This window comes from Bos javanicus, chromosome 25, assembly GCF_032452875.1.
Source record: "Bos javanicus breed banteng chromosome 25, ARS-OSU_banteng_1.0, whole genome shotgun sequence".
Lineage (NCBI taxonomy): Eukaryota > Metazoa > Chordata > Mammalia > Artiodactyla > Bovidae > Bos > Bos javanicus.
This window is the reverse complement of record NC_083892.1, coordinates 4,007,120-4,029,591: the sequence shown is the minus strand read 5'-3', so window position 1 is coordinate 4,029,591 and position 22,472 is coordinate 4,007,120. Positions and strand designations below refer to the sequence as shown.

General features: G+C 51.2%; 1 protein-coding gene across 3 annotated transcripts in view; it reads right to left on the bottom strand.

Moving 5' to 3' along the window:
* SEC14L5 (SEC14 like lipid binding 5) overlaps nucleotides 1-15,970 on the bottom strand; it is a 40,887-nt gene extending 24,917 nt beyond the window's left edge. The window contains exons 1-2 of one of the 3 annotated variants that reach the window (XM_061401036.1): nucleotides 14,743-15,970; nucleotides 13,994-14,106 (exon numbers count right to left, since the gene is read on the bottom strand). In XM_061401036.1, the coding sequence (XP_061257020.1) occupies nucleotides 13,994-14,056 (63 nt within the window). In that variant the 5' untranslated portion in view covers nucleotides 14,057-14,106; nucleotides 14,743-15,970. The remainder of the gene's footprint in view (nucleotides 1-13,993; nucleotides 14,107-14,742) is intronic. The other 2 variants (XM_061401035.1, XM_061401034.1) reach the window with 2 other exon arrangements.
* Between the last annotated feature and the right edge of the window lie 6,502 nt (nucleotides 15,971-22,472).

The following is a 22,472-nucleotide window of genomic DNA, read 5'->3' as shown; positions in this document are numbered from 1 at the left end:
TTACCTGCCCCTTGCTTCAGACTTGTATATAGCCTGGCTCCTCCCCTGCCTCCTGGGAGTCAGCTCTCTCCCTGTCACCTGAGATGCTATCCCTGGGACTCCAGTCCTAACATTCCCACAGAATAAAACCTAACCCTCAGCTTTTAGGTTGCAGGTATTGTTTTTTTCCAGTTGACATACATTTTCGTTTTTGACCTCCGAAGTGGGCTAGTTTGGGGCATTAAAGAAGGCATGTTTTGGCGGGGGAAACAAAAAGATGACAAAACCAACACTCCTTCACGATTCAAAAAACAAACAAGACTCAACAAAGTAGGAATAGAAGGGAACTTGCCCAGCCTGATAAAGGGCACATACAAGAACCCCAGCTAGCAGCACGCTCAGTGGGAAAAGACTGACACTTTCCCTGAAGATCAGTTTGAACTGTGCTGTTGGAGAAGACTCTTGAGAGTCCCTTGGACAGCAAGGAGATCCAACCAGTCCATCCTAAAGGAAATCAGTCCTGAATATTCATTGGAAGGACTGATGCTGAAGCTGAAACTCCAATACTTTGGCCACCTGATGCAAAGAACTTACTCATTTGAAAAGACCCTGATGCTGGGAAAGATTGAAGGCGGGAGGAGAAGGGGACGACAGAGGATGAGATGGTTGGATGGCATCACTGACTCAATGGACATGAGTTTGAGCAAGCTCCAGGAGTTGGTGATGGACAGAGAGGCCTGGTGTGCTGCAGTGCATGGGGTCACAAAGAGTCGGACACAACTGAGCGACTGAACTGAACTCCCCCTAAGATCAGGAACTAGGCAGGGATGCCTACTTTGGATGCCCACATGTAGCCCTCTCCTGGGGGTTCTAACCAGGGCGGTTAGGCAAGTGAAAGAAATAAAGAGTCTCCACATTGGAGGATGAGAGGCCAGTTCCCCGAAATGCCAGGGTCAGAGCCAAAAGGGGAATCAGGGGCGGGTGTGGGGGGTGGGGGCATGCCAGCATCGGTGGCTGACAGTATTCAAGCAGGGTTTGCTCCAAGAGCCTGTCACAGTCACATGTCACGGAATCAGGATCAAAGTGAGCTCCAAAAATAGGTGTGAGCTCCAAAAATAGTGCCGGCATCTGAGGACACACACCTCCTCCCCGTCCCTACGGGGAGGGGGCACCACCCCGCTCAGAAGGGCAGAGGCGGGGGAGGGGCAGGGAAGTAACGCTTGGAGTCACTCAAGGTCCCACGAGGCCAGCCTAGCGCATCCCCACCACGGTCAGGAGGTCAGGGCTGCCTCCATGTGTAGAGGCCGGTTGCTTTGTGCAAACACACCAGGGTCAGACTAATTCTCCTCGGGGAAGAATGCACAGTGGGGTTCCTGGGGGTCTGGACTCAGAGGGCTGCTAGGGAGGCCCCCTGAGAATGGTCTCCCCGCTACACATCTCAGGCCACCTTGAACTCTCTCTCAGAGGAAGGCATTCTGGACTTCCCTGCTGGTCCAGTGGTAAAGAATCTGCCTTGCAATACAGGGAACGGGGGTTCAATCCCTGGTCCGGGGCGATCCCACAGGCAGTGGGGGAACTAAGCCCCATGCACCACAACTACTGAGCCCGCGCCTAAAGCCTGTGCTCCACAAGAGAAGCCACGACTAGAGAGTATCCCTCACTTGCCACAACTGGAGAAAGCCCACGCACAGCAACAAAGACCCAGCGCGGCCAAAAATAAATAAAGAATAAAATTAACCAGCAACAAAAAAGGAAGGCATTTCTCCACTAAGCAAGGTGCTGCTTTAAGTAGAACTTGGCATGGGGTCCAGCACCTGGTTTGAAGCCCAGCTCCACCCTCTCCCAGAGGAGAGGCAGGTCCGTCTTTTCTCTAAGCCAGTTTCATCACCTGGAAACTGGGCACAGACCAGATTGAGTATCTCATGCAGAGCCTGGCACATAGTAGGCACCCAGGATTTTTATTCTCCAGGCAACAGGACTCAAATGGTATAGCACAGGTTTTCAAGAACCGAAAACAACTCCCCCGCAGGCCCTTCTGAGCAGGGGGTGCTAGAGGAACTGGGCTCGGCCCCACCTCTGTGATGGGCAGAGGGGTGCTGACTCTTTTGTTTTTTTAATTATATGGAGGGAAAGGAGTGCATGTCTCAGAACTGGTCGGGCTCAGTTTGGGTTTCTGCTTCACTGGTGGCTCAGATGGTAAAGCATCTGCCTGCAATGCAGAAGACCCAGGTTCGATCCCTGGGTCGGGAAGATCCCCTGGAGAAGGGAATGGCAACCCACTCCAGTACTCTTGCCTGGAAAATTCCATGGATGGAGAAGCCTGGTAGGTACAGTCCATGGAATCTCAAAGAGTCAGACACGACTGAGCGACTTCACTTTCTTTCACTTCTTTACCTTCTCATTGGGTGATGTTGGGCAAGTGATTTGCCCTCTCTGAGCCTCTGTCTCCTCATCTGTAAAATGGGCTGGTGGTAAGGATGTCATTAGATCGCCTCTCAGGCTCACAGTGAGCCTCAGCTCTGCTCTTCCAGCTGTGTGCTTTCTTCCATTTAATCCTCTAAATGGCATCCTCGTTTGACAAATGAGGAAACTGGAGCCCAGAGAGGCTAAGTAACTTACCCAAGGTCACACAGTGCAAAATGGTAAACCTGGATTTGAATCCTCGGCTGGCCCAGCCCCTACTCCCTCAGGAACCTCTTGCTTAGCAGTTGGGAAACAGCCCAGGAGTTGCAAACTTGCCGATGGCCCAAACAGCTCCAAGGAAGGGGACCAGGGAGAGGAACGACAGTCTGTGAGCTCAGTGCACACGGGCCGGCCAAGCGTCACTGACTTCCTGTCTTAACAGACCTCTAGTTGGAAGAGCCCTGTCTGGAGCCCCCAGATAACACAGGGGCTGATCAAGCAGGAGACATGCCCTTAGCCACAACTCCCCTTGACTGTGAGGGGGAAGGCACTTCTGCTTCAACAATGGTGCCACCCCCACGCACTGGGGGGACCCCAGAACCTAGGGAAGGCAGGGGACCCTGAAATAAGGAGTCTATCCCAGTGCCAGTTCCCCAGAGTCTGAGGCTGTCAGCCGCAGATCCCCTGGGGTTGTGAAGGCTGGCGTTGGACACCACTGTTATGGTGACAGTTACGGAGGGCTGACTGCACCACTGTGTCCTCACGAGATCCTGTTGGGATGGAGACCAGTATCCCCCCATTTTACAGATGAGCAAGTTGAGGCTCGAGAAGGCAGAGTGACCCAACTCTGACATCACAGGACCGGTAAGTGGAGGGGCTAGAGTGCAGGCCCCACTGACCCAGACCCCAGTCCTGAATGCCTGGTCCTGCCTCTCAGAGGATGTTGGCTACGTCACAAATATCAGTGGTTTGGGAATCCTGAGTCCTGCTGGACCTCTGCCTTTGGCAGTTCGCAGGGTCTTACAGGACCATCCCTGTGTGGAGACCAGTTCACACAGCTAGTTTTATCCTTGCTGAGAGCCTCAGACGCTGACCGCTGTCCCCACCAGTGAGGCCTGAGCTTCTCCCTGCCAGATGAATGCATGGGGTGGCCGCCAGAGGGACACAGGGCAACAAAAGCATTCGATTTCAGCTCTTCTGCCAAGTGGCTGGAGAGGGACATCACACCTGGCCACTCAGAAAGGAAGCTGGTCCAAGGTCCAGAACCCACCAGGACAGGGACAGAAGCTGGGGCAGGCAGAGGCCAATGGACACTGCCAATGAAGCTCTCCCACGGGCTGCCCATCCTGCTGAAATCTACATCAACACACTAAGCACGTGGACATGGGAGCTTGGATTCCTAGCTGGACTCATCCATCTCTGGGCTGGGTAAACTTAGTATATACATGTATGACTGCATCAGGTCTTAGTTTCAGCGGGTGGGCTTAATTTCCCCAGGACATGAGGGATCTTAGTTCCCCAACCATGGATCAAACCAGCTTCCCCTGCATTGGAAGGCAGATTCTTAACCACTGAACCACCAGCGAAGTCCCAGGGCTGGGTAACCCTTGAGCATGGCATTTCCTGTCTCTCCCTGTGTGCTCAGTCCTTCCGTAGCGCCCGACTCTCTGATCCCATGGACTATGGCCCGCCAGGTCCCTCTGTCTACGGGATTCTCCAGGCAAGAGTACTGGAGTGGGTAGTCATTTCCTACTCCAGAGGATCTTCCCTACCCAGGGATCGAACCCAGGTCTCCTGCATTGCAGACAGATTGTTTACCACCTAAGCCACCAGAAAAGTCCCATTTCTTTCTGAGGCTCATCTATTAAGGGGAGTGTCGTGAAACTGCCCAGTGAGTGCTTGGTTGTACCATTTTCCTTCTTTCCTGTCTCACAGCCGCTGAAGGAAAAAGTCATCGGCCCTGAATCCCTAATGCTCGTCACAATGACTAGCACGCAGTCGACACTCAGCAGACATCACACAATGAGTGAGTGAATGACAGGGTCGCTTAGCCAGGAAGGGCATGGACTCCGGGCTTGGGTCCGAAGCTCCACTCTGCTCCTGAGCAGCTCTGTGACCTTGAACAAGCCTACATGCTCTCCGTTCCTACCTCCCTTCATTTGTTACAAGGAGAATGAGAAAAGTGTTATAGCTCCCTGAGTGGACAGGGGAATAAAGGAACCGGTTTGGTAAACTGTTGAGAACAGGGCCTGGCGCATGGTTCATTCTACAGAAGAATTTGTTCAATAAATTTAAATTTTAAAAAAGAGTGAGAGTCTGTAAAATACAGAGAAACTATTTCTGCTAATCACTTGACAAGCTGCTTCCTCCTCCCATCCCTCCTTCCTTCCTGCTCTTCCTCATGAAAATTCAAAGGAAGCTGGAACGCTGCTTACCCCAAACCTTCCAGAGTAGGGGAAGAAGATGCAAACTGCAGCCACGTATTTTAGCCCCATGCCTCACCTTTCCTTTCCTGTGCAGGCTGGACCCACGCACTGAGCACGTGACCATCGCACAAAGTCCTCAGGGGACTTCCTCGTCCACCCCCAGCTTCCCCTGCAAGCCTGGGAGACCCCAGGACCAAGGTATCAATCCTCTCAGTGCCCCCCTACTTTTTAAGAATTGTGATACCATACCATAAATGCACCATACTCATTTAATACTCATACCATACCATGACACTCATACCATAAAATGCTCCCTTTAAAGTGTACAGTTCAATGGATTTTATTAGAACATTCACAAAGTTGTGCAAACATCACCACTGTCTAATACAAGAACATTTCATCACCCGTGAAAGAAACCCCACACCTGGACCACCCTGGTGGTCCAGTGGATAGAAGGCTGCCTGCCAGTGCACGGGACGTGGGTTTGATCCCTGGCCAGGGAAGATTTCGCATGCCATGGAGCAACCAAGCCTGTGCACCACACTACTGTGCCCACGTGCTCCGATAGCCTGTGCTCCGTAACAAGAGAAGTCACCACCAGGAGTAGCCTCCGCTCGCTGCAACTAGAGAGAGCCTGTGCACAGCAACAAAGACCCCGCACCACTGAAAACTAGGTTCATTAATTAAAAACAAGAAACCCTACACCCATCACAGTCACTCCCTGCCCAGGCAACCACTAATCCACTTTTTTTAAGATAATTTTTTATGTAGACTGTTTCATTTTCTGAATTTGTCACAATATTGCTCCTGTTTCACATTTTGGTTTTTTGGCCATGAGGCAGGTGGGATCTCATCTCCTCCATCTGGGATGGACCCTCACCCACCTGCACTGGAAGGCAAAGTCCTAACCACCGGACCACCAGGGAAGTCCCCTAAATCTACTTCCTGTCTCTTTGGATTTGCGTTTTCTGGACATTTCACGTGAACAGAATCATAAAATACATGATATTTTGTATCCGGCTTCTTTCACTGAGCATCAGGTTCTCGAGGTTCATCCATGTTGTAGCCTGTGTCTGTACTTTATTCCTTTTCACAGCTGCATAATATTCCATTGTGTGGGACTCCCAGCTCTTGGCAGAGTTGCTGAAGGAGCCATCAGACACTCAATGGCAGCAGGGTCATCTCAGCTGATGAAGGGAAGCAGGCATGGGATCATCCTAGAGTCTTTTGAAATGATTGCTGAATACAATATATAGAAACAGCTGTGTCCAGATGGCCCTGTAGCTGAGCAACCTGCTGCTATTCCGGTTGAGGTCAGCTCAGGAGACAAAATGATGGAGACAAAGGGTCAGAAGGACCCTGCAGGGGGCAAGAGTGGGATGTGGTGAAGTGGTGGGGACAAAGCCCTGGGTTTAGAGGCTGCCCATGCTCCCTGCCAGTAGGGTGACTTCAACTTAACCTAAGAATCAGTTTCTTCAGGAAAAAAAGAGGATGATGATGATAATGACAGTGATATCAACTTTGTGAGAGTTGCTGAGGAGACTAAAGGGAGCCATGATATGTAAGGCATGTAGCAGAGTGCCAGACACATTTTTCTTAAATGAGCACCAGTAAACCAACAGAGACCTGACTTGATATTTGTACAACCTTGTTCACAACAACACTATTCACAAAAGCCAGAAAGTGGAAACAACCCAAATGTCTGCTGAGGAATGAATGATGAAACAAACCACGGTCCAGCCCCGTCCAGTCCCGTAGGGGAGTATTATGCAGCTGTTAAAAAGAACAACATGCTGACACAGGCTAAGACGTGGATGCAGCTTGAAAACAATGCTCAGTGAAAGACGCCAGTCACAAAAGATGATTGCACTTACGTGAGATTCCTAGAGTCATCAGATTCATGGAGACAGAAAGTAGAACCATGTTTGCAGGGACTGGGGGAGGGGAAAATGGGGAGATAGCATCTAATGAGAACAGAGTTCCAGTTTGGGAGGATGAAAAAGCTGTGGCCGTGGATGTTGGCGATGCGTGCAGAACAATGTAACTGCACTTAATGCCACTGAACTGTACCCCTAAAAATGATCAATTTTGTGTAATGTATATTTTACCACAATTTTTAGGAAAAGTAAGCCATCTGATGGATGGTTTCTAGCCCCAGCAGATTGGGATTTGCAATAGGGTTTCAGGTCTGTGTTTATTTGTCTGTAGTCAGCATCTCTGTCTCTAGGTTGCTTCCCTCCCCACTGGATTTCCCAGTGGCCTTGTACGTACCACACCTGGGACACTGTAGACAAACAGCCAATATTTGCTGGAGGAGGGAAGGAAGGAAGGAGGGAGGGAGGGGTGGAGGGAGGGGAGGAAGCCTGAGTGGCTCCCCCGCTGTGTTCACAACAGCGGTGCATCCACAGCTATTGGCCAGTGCATCAGCACCCAACAAGGTGCGGGGGAGCAGTTTGGTCGGTCTGTCCCAGGTTCCCAGTCCTGAAGCTGCGGCGTGAGGCACCGTTAGCAGGGCCTGGTGGCTATTCCTTCCTGCTTCTGTCCCTTCCTCTAAGGGTGGGGCCTCCTCTTGCCTGGCCTCTCCTGCCCTGGGGGAGCGCACAGCCCAGCTGCCCTGCCCCGGGCACTGCTCACAAGCCTGCTGCAGCTTCTCACCCACTCACAGGTCGCATTGGGGCAGGGACTCTCCTGCTCTGAACATGCTCCCCATGCTCCCTGCCCACTGACTTCCAGGATCAGCTGGTGCCCCTGGTGGATCCGGGAAAGACAGGGTGGTAGCGAGGCCAGCCCAGGGGGTCTTGACATTTAGCACTAGGTTAGGATGGTAAAGCGTCTGTCTGCAATGCAGGAAACCCGGGTTCGATCCCTGGATTGGGAAGATCCCCTGGAGAAGGAAACATCAGCCCACTCCAGTACTCTTGCCTGGAAAATCCCATGGACAGAGAAACCTGGTCGGCTACTGTCCATGGGGTCCCAAAGAGTCGGACACAACTGAGCGACTTAACTTTCACTTTCACTTTCACTTTTAGGATGGTGATGGGAGGGAAACACTGTTTTAGATTTTCCAAGTGTTTCAGGAATGCACCTGGCCTTGGTCACTTCTCCTTCCTGCCCCATCCCCTACCAACCCCCCAGCCCGCTCTCTCACCTCCTGGATGAAAACCCCTCCTCCAACCCACTTTCCACACCTTCCCAAATCTCCCAACATCCTTGAAGGAACAAACTGAGCCCTGTGGGCTCACAGAGGCCCAACTAAGCTGCATTCATTTCTTCAGAGAGACAAGTTCTGCCCCAGGGGCCTTGGCACAGACAGGCAGGCAGGCTGCCTCTCTCCACCCCTCACTGCAAAGTGTGGCTGACTTAAAAGGCCTCTGGCTGCTGACCAATGGGCCCTTCTCTGTGTTCCCGCATGCATGTGTGCTTAGTCACGTCAGTCGTGTCCCACTCTTTGCAACCCTCTGGACCGTAGCCCTCCAGGCTCCTCTGTCCACAGAATTCTCCAGGCAAGAATACTGGACTGGGTTGCCATGTCCTCCCCCAGGGGATCTTCCTGACCCAGGGATAGAACCCACGTCTCCTGCATTGCAGGTGGATTCTTTACACCAGGAAAGCCCCTGTGTGTTCCTGCAATGCCCTATTCTTTCTTTCCCAGCTACAAATCTTGCTACATGGTATTGCCTGGAATGACTCTCTCTCATACACACACACACACACACACACACACTGCAAGCTCTATGAGGGCAGGAAGGGATCATGTCAGGAGAACCAAGTCAAGACAATGAGAACAAGACAGACAAGGTCTCTGTCTTTCTGAAGCCTAATGAAAAAGACTCATATAAACAAACAAGCAAATTCCGTGTAAACAAGAAGGCGAGCAAATTAACAGAATAACGATGCATTTCAGAAAAAGTGCTAAGAATGACACTGTTCTATAGCCCTGGCACCTGGTACGATGCTTGGCATACTGTGCAAACTCAATAAATATCTGTGGAATGTATTCATGTGTGCATTAACACATGCATTCACAAATGAATGGGGGCCAAAAGCTGATCTCAGGACCCCCTGAAATCAGAAGATGACTTTGCAGTGGATCAGCTCCGGTCTCCCAGGCCCAGTAGGAGCCGGTCAGGGCCCTGGAAGCAATCCAGGGTGGAAAATGTTGCTTCCCTTAATCTGTTAGCAACGGGATCAGATGACAGGCTCCAGGGAACTAATTTAAACACATTTAAATAAGGCCCCTGCTGCTTTATTAAAACTACATCCCTAACAATGATTCCAAACTGCAACTCTCGTTGACCTGGGCTGCAAGGATCTACCTTCAATAGCTACTCCTTATTAATAACCCATGTGCTAAATTACAAGCTGTTTATCAATACAAAAATCCAGGTCTTTAAATATTTTAACACAATTGCTGCCTCTCACCTCTATAACCCTTCCTCCTCAGGATCAGCCAGCCTATTGTCCAGGAAATTCTACTCCATGCCATCTTCCTTCTTAAGGTTTGCAGAATCTGAGATGACCTGAAGCCACAGTGCTTTGAACCCCACAGGGACCCCGGGGCAGTGGACACACAAGAGGCATGCAGGTCACTTCTGAAGCCACCTCAGCCACGGGCGCACAGATGTTTACTGAACATCAGAGTCAGAACCTGGAATGTCTGACTGTGTGCCCAGGCTATGGGGTCGTGCACGCATGCGTGCTAGGTCGCCTCAGTTGTGTCCGACTCTGGGCAGCCCTGTGGACTGCAGCCCGCCAGGCTCCTCTGTCCATGGGATGTTCCAGGTCAAGAATACTGGGATGGGTTGCCAGGCCCTCCTCCAGGAGGTTTTCCCCACCCAGGGATTGTACCGGGGTCTCTCATGTCTCCTGCACTGGCAGGTGGGCTCTTCACCACTAGTACCACTGGGAAGCCCCTCTGAGGAGCGGGGACTTCATTACTTCCATTTCACAGGTCAGAACCCAGAGCCAGGGGCCAGCCTGGAGAATCTGACTCGTAACCTCCACCCATTCAGGAGAAGAGCCCAGAGGAGCTGGAAATCATTCACTACGGGCTGTAGGCTGACCAGAAAGTGACCTTCAGAGAGCAGGTAACCAGAATCCGCCGTCCAAACCACAGTCTTTCTGTCCATACCAAGGTCTCCACAAAGACCCTGCCCCACCTCCAGGGACCCCACATTCAAAGGGACCAGGGATTCTGCCAGCCTTGGATATCAGCTGCCTCCATTGTCTTAACTGTTTTCCTCTACTTACTGAGAGAATACAAGCTCATTGTTCTGAACCCAATAATACAGAAGGCTATCAAGAAAGGAAACAGCAAAGGTCCCTGGAATTCCATGCTTCAGAAACAGAATTCATGTCAAGGAATGACACCCATTCATTGAATTAGTTACAGTTTTGAAGTGGAAGAGAAAAATAACTAAAAAAAATAATGCTGGGTCTAGAAAGGTTACCTTAGTATTATTTTATAACCAATTCCACGAACACAGTTTCAGTGGTATGGTGGAATTTCTGCAAAGGGACGTTTTGATTCTCAAGTCAGTTTTGTTAAACAGAAAAACCAAAAGGCCAGCTCGTCTGGTCACTCGGATGTGGTCAAAATAGCCGAGTTCATCCGAAACTTCCTCGGCATCTGACCCAAACTGAGGGCAAGTGTTTAGCTGAGAAACAAAGACCGACATTAAGTGCAGAAAACCCCTTTTGTGCCCACACAGCAAGCAAGTTATGTTGAGTTATGCAGCTATTTTGGGGACAATGATGTTTTGAAAACAGTTGGCAAAGTGGCTTTGTCTGACATTGGGGTAGTTTGGGGCCATTTTGCCGAACAAGGACTGTATGGAGATAAGGTAACACAGTATTTGAAAAAATACAAATGACAAACTGGCACAATACAGGTAATACATATCTGAAAATGTCTATTTCCTGTTGTACCCACAAGTATTTATCCATCAGCACCTAAAGATTATTAACAGCTATAGGAGTAAACTGAGCCCTTCAGCCTGCACGTGTGGAACTCAAAGCTGATGAAATATGCTTCATGTATTCCACTAGTCTTTTTTTTTTTTTTGGCTGTACTGGGTTTTAGTTGTGGCACGTAGGATCTTCGTTGCCGGGATCTTAGTTGTGGCATGCAGGATATAGTTCCCCAACTGGGGATCAAACCCAGGCCCCCTGTCTTAGGAGCACCGAGTCTTAACCACTGGACCACCAGAGAAGTCCTCTAATAATCCTAGTAATACATTCTTAAGTGCTACCTTAGGGGACATTTTTAATTTAAAATGCAATGATTGCAATTTTTTTTGAGAATATTTGGAAAACTCAGCAGTGGCCACAGGACTGGAAAAGGTCAGTTTTCATTCCAATCCCAAAGAAAGGCAATGCCAAAGAATGCTCAAACTACCGCACAATTGCACTCATCTCACACGCTAGTAAAGTAATGCTCAAAATTCTCCAAGCCAGGCTTCAACAATACGTGAACTGTGAACTTCCAGATGTTCAAGCTGGTTTTAGAAAAGGCAGAGGAACCAAAGATCAAATTGCTAACATCCGCTGGATCATCAAAAAGGCAAGAGAGTTCCAGAAAAACATCTATTTCTGCTTTATTGACTACGCCAAAGCCTTTGACTGTGTGGATCACAATAAACTGTGGAAAATTCTGAAAGAGATGGGAATACCAGACCACCTGACTGGCCTCTTGAGAAACCTATATGCAGGTCAGGAAGCAATAGTTAGAACTGGACATGGAACAACAGACTGGTTCCAAATAGGAAAAGGAGTACGTCAAAGCTGTATATTGTCACCCTGCTTATTTAACTTATATGCAGAGTACATCATGAGAAACACTGGGCTGGAAGAAGCACAAGCTGGAATCAAGATTGCTGGGAGAAATATCAATAACCTCAGATATGCAGATGACACCACCCTTATGGCAGAAAGTGAAGAGGAACTCAAAAGCCTCTTGATGAAAGTGAGAGTGAAAAAGTTGGCTTAAAGCTCAACATTCAGAAAACAAAGATCATGGCATCCTGTCCCATCACTTCATGGCAAATAGATGGGGAAACAGTGGAAACAGTGGCTGACTTTATTTTTCTGGGCTCCAAAATCACTGCAGATGGTGACTGCAGCCATTAAATTAAAAGACGCTTACTCCTTGGAAGGAAAGTTATGACCAACCTAGATACCATATTGAAAAGCAGAGACATTACTTTGCCAACAAAGGTCCGTCTAGTCAAGGCTATGGTTTTCCCAGTAGTCATGTATGGATGTGAGAGTTGGACTGTGAAGAAAGCTAAGCGCCGAAGAATTGATGCTTTTGAACTGTGGTGTTGGAGAAGACTCTTGAGAGTCCCTTGGACTGCAAGGAGATCCAACCAGTCCATTCTGAAGGAGATCAGTCCTGCCTGTTCATTGGAAGGACTGATGCTAAAGCTGAAACTCCAGTACTTTGGCCACCTCACGCAAAGAGTTGACTCATTGGAAAACACTCTGATGCTGGGAGGGATTGGGGGCAGGAGAAGAAGGGGATGACAGAGGATGAGATGGCTGGATGGCATCACCGACTTGATGGACATGAGTTTGAGTGAACTCCAGGAGTTGGTGATGGACAGGGAGGCCTGGCGTGCTGCAATTCATGGGGTTGCAAAGAGTTGGACATGACTGAGTGACTGAACTGAACTGAACTGAAACATACTAAGGGTGGCTCAGTGATAAGGAATCTGCCTGCCAATGCAGCAGATGCAGATTCCATCCCTGGGTCAAGAAAATGCCCTGAAGAAGGCAATGGCAGCCCACTTCAGTGTTCTTGCTTGGAAAATCCCACAGACAGAGAGCCTGGCAGGTTAGTCCATAGGATTACAGGAAAGTCGGACACAACTTAGTGACTACAATAGCAATAGGAGTCCTCAATTTAGACACGGAAGGCGTAGGTTCAGAGAGGTTGGGTAACTTGCCCAAGGTCACCCAGCTTGTCGATGAAACCCCAGGCTTGCCCCTGCTACTTCCCTGGCCTGGCATCATCCGCACAGCACAGCACAGCATGATTACTCCAATGGTGCTTCTTAATCTTTTACGTGACTATAAACATATATGTAGGTAGATTCACAGCAGAGATGTGGGAAGGACACACACAGAGCCTTCTATCCAACAATGAAAGCCATTGGATTGAAGGCTGGGATTGAGCAACCAAGAGTGGGATGAGGAGGATGGGGGTGGATTCTGGTGTTTCTTACACTGTCACTGATAACACCATGCGGTGTAATAACAGGGATGGCTGCATTTAGTGAGCACCTACTGTGTGCCAGGCACTGAGCCAGAGGCACCAGGCACTGTTTCATCACAACCCCAGAGCATCGCCCCTGTTCCATGGAGTAGGGAAGCTCCGAGAGACAGAGTGACCACATCAAGAAGGAAACCCACAGCGGCCCGACCCCAGCACCTGCCCCGGGGACTCAGACCTCTGATCCAGGAGGCCGAGGGCGCGGGAGCCAAGTCTACGTCACATAGCTCTTCTGAATCCCAATAAACAACTGCTCCCAGGCCCTTCCTGCCCACATGTGCCCCCTCTCCCCCTGGTCTCAGCTTCCTGGAAAGGGAGGGCAGGGGGTGTGAGAGCAGAGGGGGGACACGGAGGGTGCTGTGGTTAAACTCAAGGCTCTGGAGTCCCCCCCATATGGATCCCAGCCCAGCTGCACCTCTTCCCACTGCCGAATCTAAGACCATCCTTGTCCGAGCGTCAGTTTAATGCAGCAAAATGAGAATAATAAGAGCTATTGGGAATGAAACCAAACAACGTATGTAAAGACTTAGCAAACCCTCAACAAATGGCTGCTGTCATCATCTTCATTGTATATGTACCATTATTATTATTATTATCAGTACACAAAGTGACAGCAGCAGCTTGCCCTGATACCCTCTTTCGTGTCAAAGGAGACTGAGATAACAGAAGAGCTTCAACAAGGGAAATAAAGACCTTATGTCTTGCTCAGTGCGCAAGGGTCCTAGAAGTTGTGGCAAAAGATAGGATGGCAGAGGGGTCCTGGTTAGAAACTGGACCCATCCGGTCAGTGGAGTAGCTCATTAATTCCTTCTGATCTAGGGGTTTGAGGGTTTCCTTCTCCTCCCCATCATGGCTGACCTCTCGGGGCCCTCCAACTGTCACACAAGGGGCCCCGGGATCAGGGGTCACTCACCACCATGACCAGCTCAAATGGGTGCTTGTAGACTCGGATGGGAGACTGGTACTTCTGCACCATGTTCTTGAAGGACCAGGCAGGAGCCGGCCAGGCAGGAGTGGGCACTGAGCCTGGGTGAGGGCGACTGGTGAGGGAGCAGCTCCCTCCAGCTGAAGCCGGAGCCTCGGCCTCAGCTCCCCCTGGCCAGGGGCATGCCCACCACCCCTCTGGACCCCCCCCCACACACATCTCCCCAGCTCTCAAAGCAAGGGGGCCAATGTGAGCCCCAAGTTACTTCCAGCCAGACCCCCAACACTTGCCCTGCCCATTACCCAATGCCCCAGACCACACTCGATCCTCAGGAGCAATCAGTATCCCCCAAACTTTCCTCCCTTCTCGTCCCGTCATGCTGGGGGCCCCAGTAAACTCCCATAAAGCCACCCAGCTGGAAACATGCCCACGATTCATTCGCCCATGCACCCCACAAGAATCATTGCACTTGCGCTCCCATTTTCCTCCAAAATCCCCTAACATACATACACAGTCTTCACCAGATTTCGCACGCACTGTCTCTACCACACAAGCACACACATGCAGGACTCCCTTCCCACACTAGAGAGCCCTTGCACACGAACTCAACTTTGCACACACACCCAGCTCCACACGCACAGTTCCCTAGATGCGCACAGACGTTCACACACATGCACACACACAAACGCAAACGCACGCACGCATGCACACCCAAGCCCCCCAAAAGCCCAACTCACCCTCGCCCTCGGAGTCTCCGGTGACGCAGACCCGGAGCTGAGCCAAGCTGAGCCCACCGGAGTCCTCCGCCGCCGCCTGGCCCAGAGCGCAGCCCCTAGGGCGGGGCGAAACCGCGATCGCCAGACCCTGAAGTCCGAGCCAGCGATCGCTGATCCCGGGCTGTCGGGTCTTGTACACCCTGCACCCTCCGGGTTGTTCTGGGAGGGGCCTGCTGGGCGGGAGCGCTCCAGGACCCAGGACAGCGAAGATCCCTGCCTGGCCTGGCTCCACCCCCGCCCCACCCCCCCGACTCTGCCCCGGCCCCGCCCAGATTTACCTCCGGACAGGCCCCGCCCCAAACTGACTCCACCCCATCTTAGCTCCGCCCTTCATTTTACACAGCCTTCTTTAACCGCGCCTCCACCTCGGCCCTGCCTCCATACTGGCCACGCCTCATGCAGGGCCCGCCTCCACCGGGTCCCGCCCCTAAAGCACCCAGCCTCGGGGGTGGCTCGGCCCCAGGGAGACCCCGCCCCAAGGCTCTAACCCCAGTCTCGCGCCCCAAGTCTAACCCTTGCCCCTCCCAGCCCAGCTTGCCCCAGTTCAGTTCACGTTTGGCCAGTTCCCTAACGGGCAACCCCCTCCTCCTGGGCTCTGAGTCCAGTCCCTCCACTGGCCACACCCCAGAGCCCTCCTGACCCCGCCGGGGATCTTTCGTTCACTTTGCCCGCTTTACAGAGCGCCTGCTGAGTGTCAGGACTTGCCAGGCGCTGGAGAGTTCTCAGTGAACAAAACAGGTAAAAAGTCCTTGCCCTCGTGGAATTTACCTCTCAGTGAGGGAGTGTGTGCGTGTGCGTGCTAAGTCGCTTCAGTCGTGTCCAACTCTGCACTCCCTGCACTGTAGCCCACCAGGCTCCTCTGTCCATGGGATTCTCCAGGCAAGAATACTGGAGTGGGTTGCTGTTTTTCCTCCTTCAGGGGATCTTTCTGACCCAGGGGTCGAACCCGCGTCTCTTATGTCTCCTGCATTGGCAGGCAGGTTCTTTACTGCTACTGCCACCTGAGAGGGAGAGAGACATTAAATAAATAAGACAAATACAATACTGTGTGTGATGCGGGGAAATGCCAACGTGAAAAAAAATAACTAGGCAAGGGATTCAAGAAGCCAGCAGAGTGAGGGTGCAATTTAATACACGGTGGACTGGTAGAGTGAAGTTTCGCCCATCATTCATTCTCATTTTGGCTCACACACAAACCCTTCTGGCCTTTGCAGTGTCCAGGAGACCCAGCATCCCTTCCATAGCTCCCCCCTTCCTCTCCCTCTCTGTTTGGCTTGGAGGAGCCAAGAGGCTGGCTCTAGACAGCTGTCATCCGTGTATTCATTCATTTGCCATGTACTGGGCACCTACTATGTGCCAGCACTGTGTGACTTTATCCATTTGCAAGAGGGAATCGGACAGGCTCCCCTGCTCCTGCGTGACCCAGAGTCCTAGGCAGGGAGAGGGTGTACTGGGAGACAGCGCTCTATTTAGCAAATGCATTGTTGCCCTTTGTGATAATCAGCCCCTAGCTTCCTTCCTAGCTTGTGTCACACTCTGTAATCATCTTATTTACTTATTCATTTTAATCTCTTTGTAGCTCTGACCTAGAGATTATGAGCTCCACAAGGGCAGAGACCTTATCTATCTTACTCATGTGCCCAGCGTCCACCGGATCTTACTGGGGACCTGGCACACTGGTGCCCAGTGCGTTTTCTTGATTAGGGTTTTCAAGGAAGGTGAAGCTGAAGCTCCAATACATTCACCACCTGATGCAAAGAGCCGACTAATTAGAAAAGACTCTGATGCTGGGAAGCATTGAAGGGAGGAAGAGAAGGGGACGACAGAGGATGAGATGGTTGGATGGCATCACCGACTCGATGGGCATGAGTTTGAGCAAGCTGTGGTCAATGGTGAAGAACGAGGAATCCTAGTGAGTCTTCCGTGGGGTCGCGAAGAGTGGGACGCGACTGAGCGACTAATCAAGAATGGAAAAGGAGCGCCCCGGGTCCCATGCCTGCCACAAGATGGCAGCACAGTCCATGGCTCCTGGAGTCGCCACGAAGGGGAACGATCGGGGGAGATGGGAGCCCCGAGGTGCATCGAGGTATCCAGGGTTCATCAGGGAAACCCCCACGCTCCTCCTGGGTGTCTTGCAGGGCGCGTAGTGAGCATTCACTCTGTTGGCTGTTATTACAGCACGATTGCCGTTAGCTGGCACAAAGTAAGCCCAGATTGGAATGCTAACCCCTGGAAGGAAGCTGAGCGATGGATTCCAAACTCTCCAGCTCCGAAGACCGCCCCCTACTCCCCAGGGGGGCGAAGGCTGAAATGCAGATTCCCGGGCACCAATGGAAGAGCCTAGGAATTTGCTTGTTTAACAAACTCTCCAAGTGGTTCTTCAGAGTGGACACGCCTGGCAGTGCTGGAGGTCATTCCCAGCTCTGGGGGATTCCGGGACGCTCAGAGGCGTTGCGGGCCCTGGGGAGCGGTTGGCGCGCTCATAAGTTGGGGAGGTCAGCTCTCAAGAGTTCCTCCCAAATGAGGGGCGTGCTCACTGCTCCCAGTACCGAGTTCTGCCCAGACCGAATCTGCAGGATCACCTCCACGCGTGTTTCCTTTGCCACAGAAGGTGCCGGCTTGGGGGAGCAGGAGCGGGCGTGAGAGATGCAAGGAGTGGGAGCAAGAAAAGCCTCAAGGAGCAGAGGAGAGGCCCTGAAACTGCGGGGAGGCTCTGGGACTCCTGGCTGCCGTTAGCGCCGCCCCTGCCCACAACCCGTGAGGACACCACTGAGGGGAGGGGGGTTGGGGGAAAAGAGGTGCTACAGCTGCGTGGGCCCAGGAGCTCAGAGTGGAAAATGGGACCCAGAGGGGAGGGAGAGCCTAACTCCCCCCTCCTCCAGCCAAGGCAAAAGAATCAGTAACAGCACCACCGGCCACCTGCTTCTATCACAGCACTGTTTTCCTATCAGTCATCCCTACCTTTTATTGAGCACTTACTTGGCACAGTGCTGTATACCAGGCAAGGGGCTTCCCTGGTGGCTCAGTGGCTAAGAATCTGCCTGCCGTGCAGGAGACGCAGGTTCCATCCCTGGGCCGAAAAGATCCCCTGGAGGAGGGCATGGCAATCCACTACAGTCTTCTTGCCTGGAAAATCCCATGGACAGAGGAGCCTGGCGAGCTACAGTCCATGGGGATCTCAAAGAGTCAGACAAGACTGAAGCAACTTAGGACTCACGCAGGCACATACCAGGCATGGTTCTAAGGCTTTACAAACATCCAAACACTTAATCCTCAAAAATAGCCCCTGTAGTGATGAAACGTTTTGGCACTCCACAGAGGTGGTGGTTGCACAATAGTGTGAATGCTCTGAATGCCACTGAATTGTACACATTGAAATGGTTCATTTTATGTTTTAGAACTACACCTACCCTGAATATTCATTAGAAGGACTGAAACTGAAGCTCCAATACTTTGGCCACCTATGCGAAGACTCAACTCATTGGAAAAGACCCTGATGTTGGGAAAGACTGAAGGCAAAAGGAGAAGAGGGCGGCAGAGGATAAGATGGTTAGATAGCATCACTGACTCAATGGACATGAATGTGAGCAAACTCCAGGAGGTAGTGGAGGACAGGAGCCTGTAGTGCTTCAGTCCATGGAGTCACATGGAGCTACTGAACAACAACAACCAACTATACCTCAATTAAAACAAACAGCCTTTTCAGGTCAAAACTCTGTTAATCCTCATTTAAACTAAATCCTCATTTAGTTTAACAAGGAAACTAAGGCACAGAAAGGTTGAGTAACTTGCCCTAGGTCACACAGCTAGCAAGGAAGTCAAACCCAGGACTTCTTCCCCCAGAGCTGCAGTGGAAGTACCCAAAAGGTGTGATTTTCCCAGCCTGAGCTTCGGAGATATCCAGGCATCCTGGTCAGGACTGAGGAGGTACCAAAAGGATGGGCTGATCCTATGGGAACACTGGGCATGAAGTCAGTCCCAGGGCCTGGACCTTCAGCCTCCACCTGCTGCTTCCTACTGGCCCTCGAGAGTGATCGAGCCACAGCTGCCTATTGTTGTGGTGGGTTTTGAAGACTCCAAGAACTACCTCCCATCTGTGAATATCTCCCTGCAGCTGAGTGTGTGTGCGTGAGTGTGTGTGCGTATGTGTGCGTGTGTGTGTGTGTGTGTGTGTGTGTGAGATAAGGTACACAAAACAGGACTTCCAGGGTAATCCAGTGGTTAAGACTCTGCGCTTCCATTGCAGGGCCCAAGGTTTGACCCCTTGTCAGAGAACTGTGATCCCACGTGCCATGGCAAAATAATAATTATAATAATAACATGAAAATTACAAGTTTTAGCCACTTTCTTTCTTTCTCTCTCTCTCCCCTTTTTTTTTTTTTTTGCTGACAAAGCCAGAGACTTTATTGAGAAGTGGCACCCGGATGGAGAGCAGGAGGGTAAGGGAACCCAGGAGGACTTAGTTATTTTCAAGTGTACAATTCAGTGGCTTTTCGTGTATTCACAAGGCTGTGCATCCATCACTGCTATCTAGTTTCAGAACATTTTTATCACCACAAAAGAAAACTGGTACCCATCAAAGCACTCACTCCTTCCTACTCCCCTTTCCCCAGTCCTGGCAATCCTCAGTCTGCTTTCTGCACCACATCTCATTTGTCCTGGGGCTGCTTCTAATCCTGTTCCTTCTTCCTCCTCCCCAGAGCTCAGAGACCTCCCAGACTGGGGAACCTCCAGGGCCATCAGGGTCATTGGCAAGGGTGGTCATGTACGGATGTGCAGGTTGTAGCCTGTACAACTCTGTGTGGTTGTACTGGTCGCTGGGCAGCTTCGATGGAGCAGAGGCTGAGTCTGGGGTCAGCAGGAGTCAGAGGAGGGGAGCGAGGGGAGGGGAACCTGACCTAGAGGGCTGCACAGCCAGACCCCACCGACCTCAACCCCCAGCCCACCCCCAAGTCCAGTCACTTCCACACAAACGCTCTGGGATTCCAGCAGACACTGAATGTGGAACGGGGTCCAAAGGTGAGCAAAAGTGTCGGAGCCCAGGAGCTCTCAGCGAGGAGGAGAGGAAGCGGAAGGGAAGGTAGGATGCCCTAGCAGACGCCCTTGAGAGGGGGCGGGGTAGCAGGGGGGTGAGTGGCGGGTGCCGGAGTCCAGACAGGCCTGTGTGCAGGTTCTGGCCCTGCCACCTTCCAGTGTTCCTGCAGTATATGTGGCTGCAGTGTCCCCTCCTTTAAAGTGGGGATAATGTGGAAATGTTTCAGCCTTCAAAAAGGAAGGACAGGTCCATGCATGAACCTTGAAGACATTATGCTCAGTGGAAGAAGCCAGACAGAGAAGGACAAATATTGCGTGATCCCATTTACATATCATCAGGTTCACAGGCACAGAATGTAGAGGGGTGGCTGCCAGAGGTGGGAGGGGGATGCAGGGGCAGGGGGAAGGGGAGTTAATGTTTAATGGATGCAGAGTTTCAGTTTTGCAAGACGAGAAATTTGAGGAAGCTGTGGAGGTAGATAGTGGTGACGGTTGCACAACAGCGTTGAGTGCACTTAATGCCACTGAACTTGTACTTAAAAATGGTTAAGGGACTTCCTTGGAGATCTAAGACTTATCCTTTCAGGGCAGGGGATGTGGGTTCAATCCCCCGTCAGGGAGCTAGAATCCCATATGCCTACTGGCCAAAAAGCCAAATCAGAAAACAGAAGCGGTATTGTGACAAATTCAGCAAAGGCTTTCAAAATAAAAACGGGGTTTCCCTGGTGGCTCTGTGATAAAGAATCCTCCTGCCAGTGCAAGAGACATGGGTTCAGTCCCTGATCCATGAAGATCCCACATGCCTCAGAGCAACTAAGGCCATGCACCACAACTATTGAGCCTGCACACTAGAGCCCAGAGTTGCAACTACTGAAGCCCTTGTGCCCTAGAGCCGGTGCTCCGCAACAAGAAACCATCACGATGAGAAGCCCACACTCCACAGTTAGGGAGTAACTTCCGCTCACTGCAACTAGAGAAAAGCCCACTCAGCAACGAAGACCCAGCGCAGCCAAAAATAAGAAATAAATTTAAAAAAATTTTTAAAGACTTCAAAAATGGTCCACATCAAAAAAACCTCTAAAAACATGATTGAAGGTGAAAGTGAAGTCGCTCAGTCGTGTCCGACTCTTTGCGACCCCATGGAATGTAGCCTACCAGGCTCCTCCGTCCATGGGATTCTCCAGGCAAGAGTACTGGAGTGGGTTACCATTTCCTTCTCCAGGGGATCTTCCCGACCCAGGGATTGAACCCGGGTATCCCGCATTCCAGGCAGACGCTTTAACCGCTGAGCCATCAGGGAAACCCCATTAAAACAAAAACAAAAGCATGATTAAAATGGTAAATTTCATGCTATGTGTATTTGATCACAATAATTAAAAAAAAAAATCTCATTGGAGAAGTTGATAAAACAAAATAGTGCTAAGTGGTGCCAGCTTGGAGAGAGGGTCCATTTCCCTCGAGACTCTGTTGAGAGGGTGGCGTTGAGATGCAAGGGGAAGGAGACACCCACTCCCCAGCCCCTTTCTCTCCCACCTCCGTCATGACCTTCCTTTGGCCCAAAGTCATCTGGATGGTAGGGCAGACAAAGCCCCCTGCAGGGCAGGGAAGAAGGGCCTCATGTATGAATTCCCCACAGCCACTGTCATGGATCAGCACACTCTTAGTGGCTTAAAAAAACAACACGAATGGGGACATGCCTTGGTGGCCCAGGGGTGAAGAATCCAGATGGCACATGCATCAGGGCAGCTAAACCCATGAGCTCCCAATGCAGGGGGCCCCAGGTTACATCCCTGGTCAGGGAACAAGATCTCACATGCTGCAACTAAGACCCACAACAGCCAAATAAATCAGTAAATATTAAACACATACAAATGTATTATCTTACCTTTCTGGATATCTTACCTTTCTGGAAGCCGGAAGCTGAAATCAGTCACCCTGGGGCTACAGTCAAGGTGTTGACCACCTTCATGCCTTCTGGATGGTCTGAGAGGAGAATCTGTTTACTTGTCTTTTCCAGCTTCTGGAGCCCACGTTCCTTGGCTGGGGGCCACTTCCTCCTTCCTCAAACCTCGTCGTTCCCATCTCTGCCTCAGTCGGGCGTCCCATGGCCTTCTCTTTAGGCAAGTCTCTGTCTCCAGCCTCCCTCTGCCTGTCTCTTATAAAGACATCTGTCATCGGACACAGTGCATGTGGGCTGTTGCCTCAGTCGTGTCTACTCTTTGTGACCCTTTGGACTTTAGCCACTACTCCCCTGCCCCCGACCAGGATCCTCTGTCCATGGGATTCTCCAGACAAGAACACTGGAGTGGGTTGCCATTCCCTCCTCCAGGGGGTCTTCCCGACCCAGGGATCGTACCCAAGTCTCTTATGTCTCCTTCATTGGCAGGCGGGTTCTTTACCACTAGCGCCACCTGGTAAGCCCCACTGGATGCAGTGAAAGTGAAGTCGCTTGGTCAATTCTGACTCTTTGTGATCCCATGGACGGTAGCCTACCACACTCCTCTGTCCATGGGATTTTGCAGTGAAAGTGAAAGTGGAAATGAAGTTGCTCAGTTGTGTCTGACTCTTTGCAACCCCATTGACTGTAGCCTACCAGGTTCCTCTGTCCATGGGATTTTCCAGGCAAGAATACTGGAGTGGGTTGCCATTTCCCACCC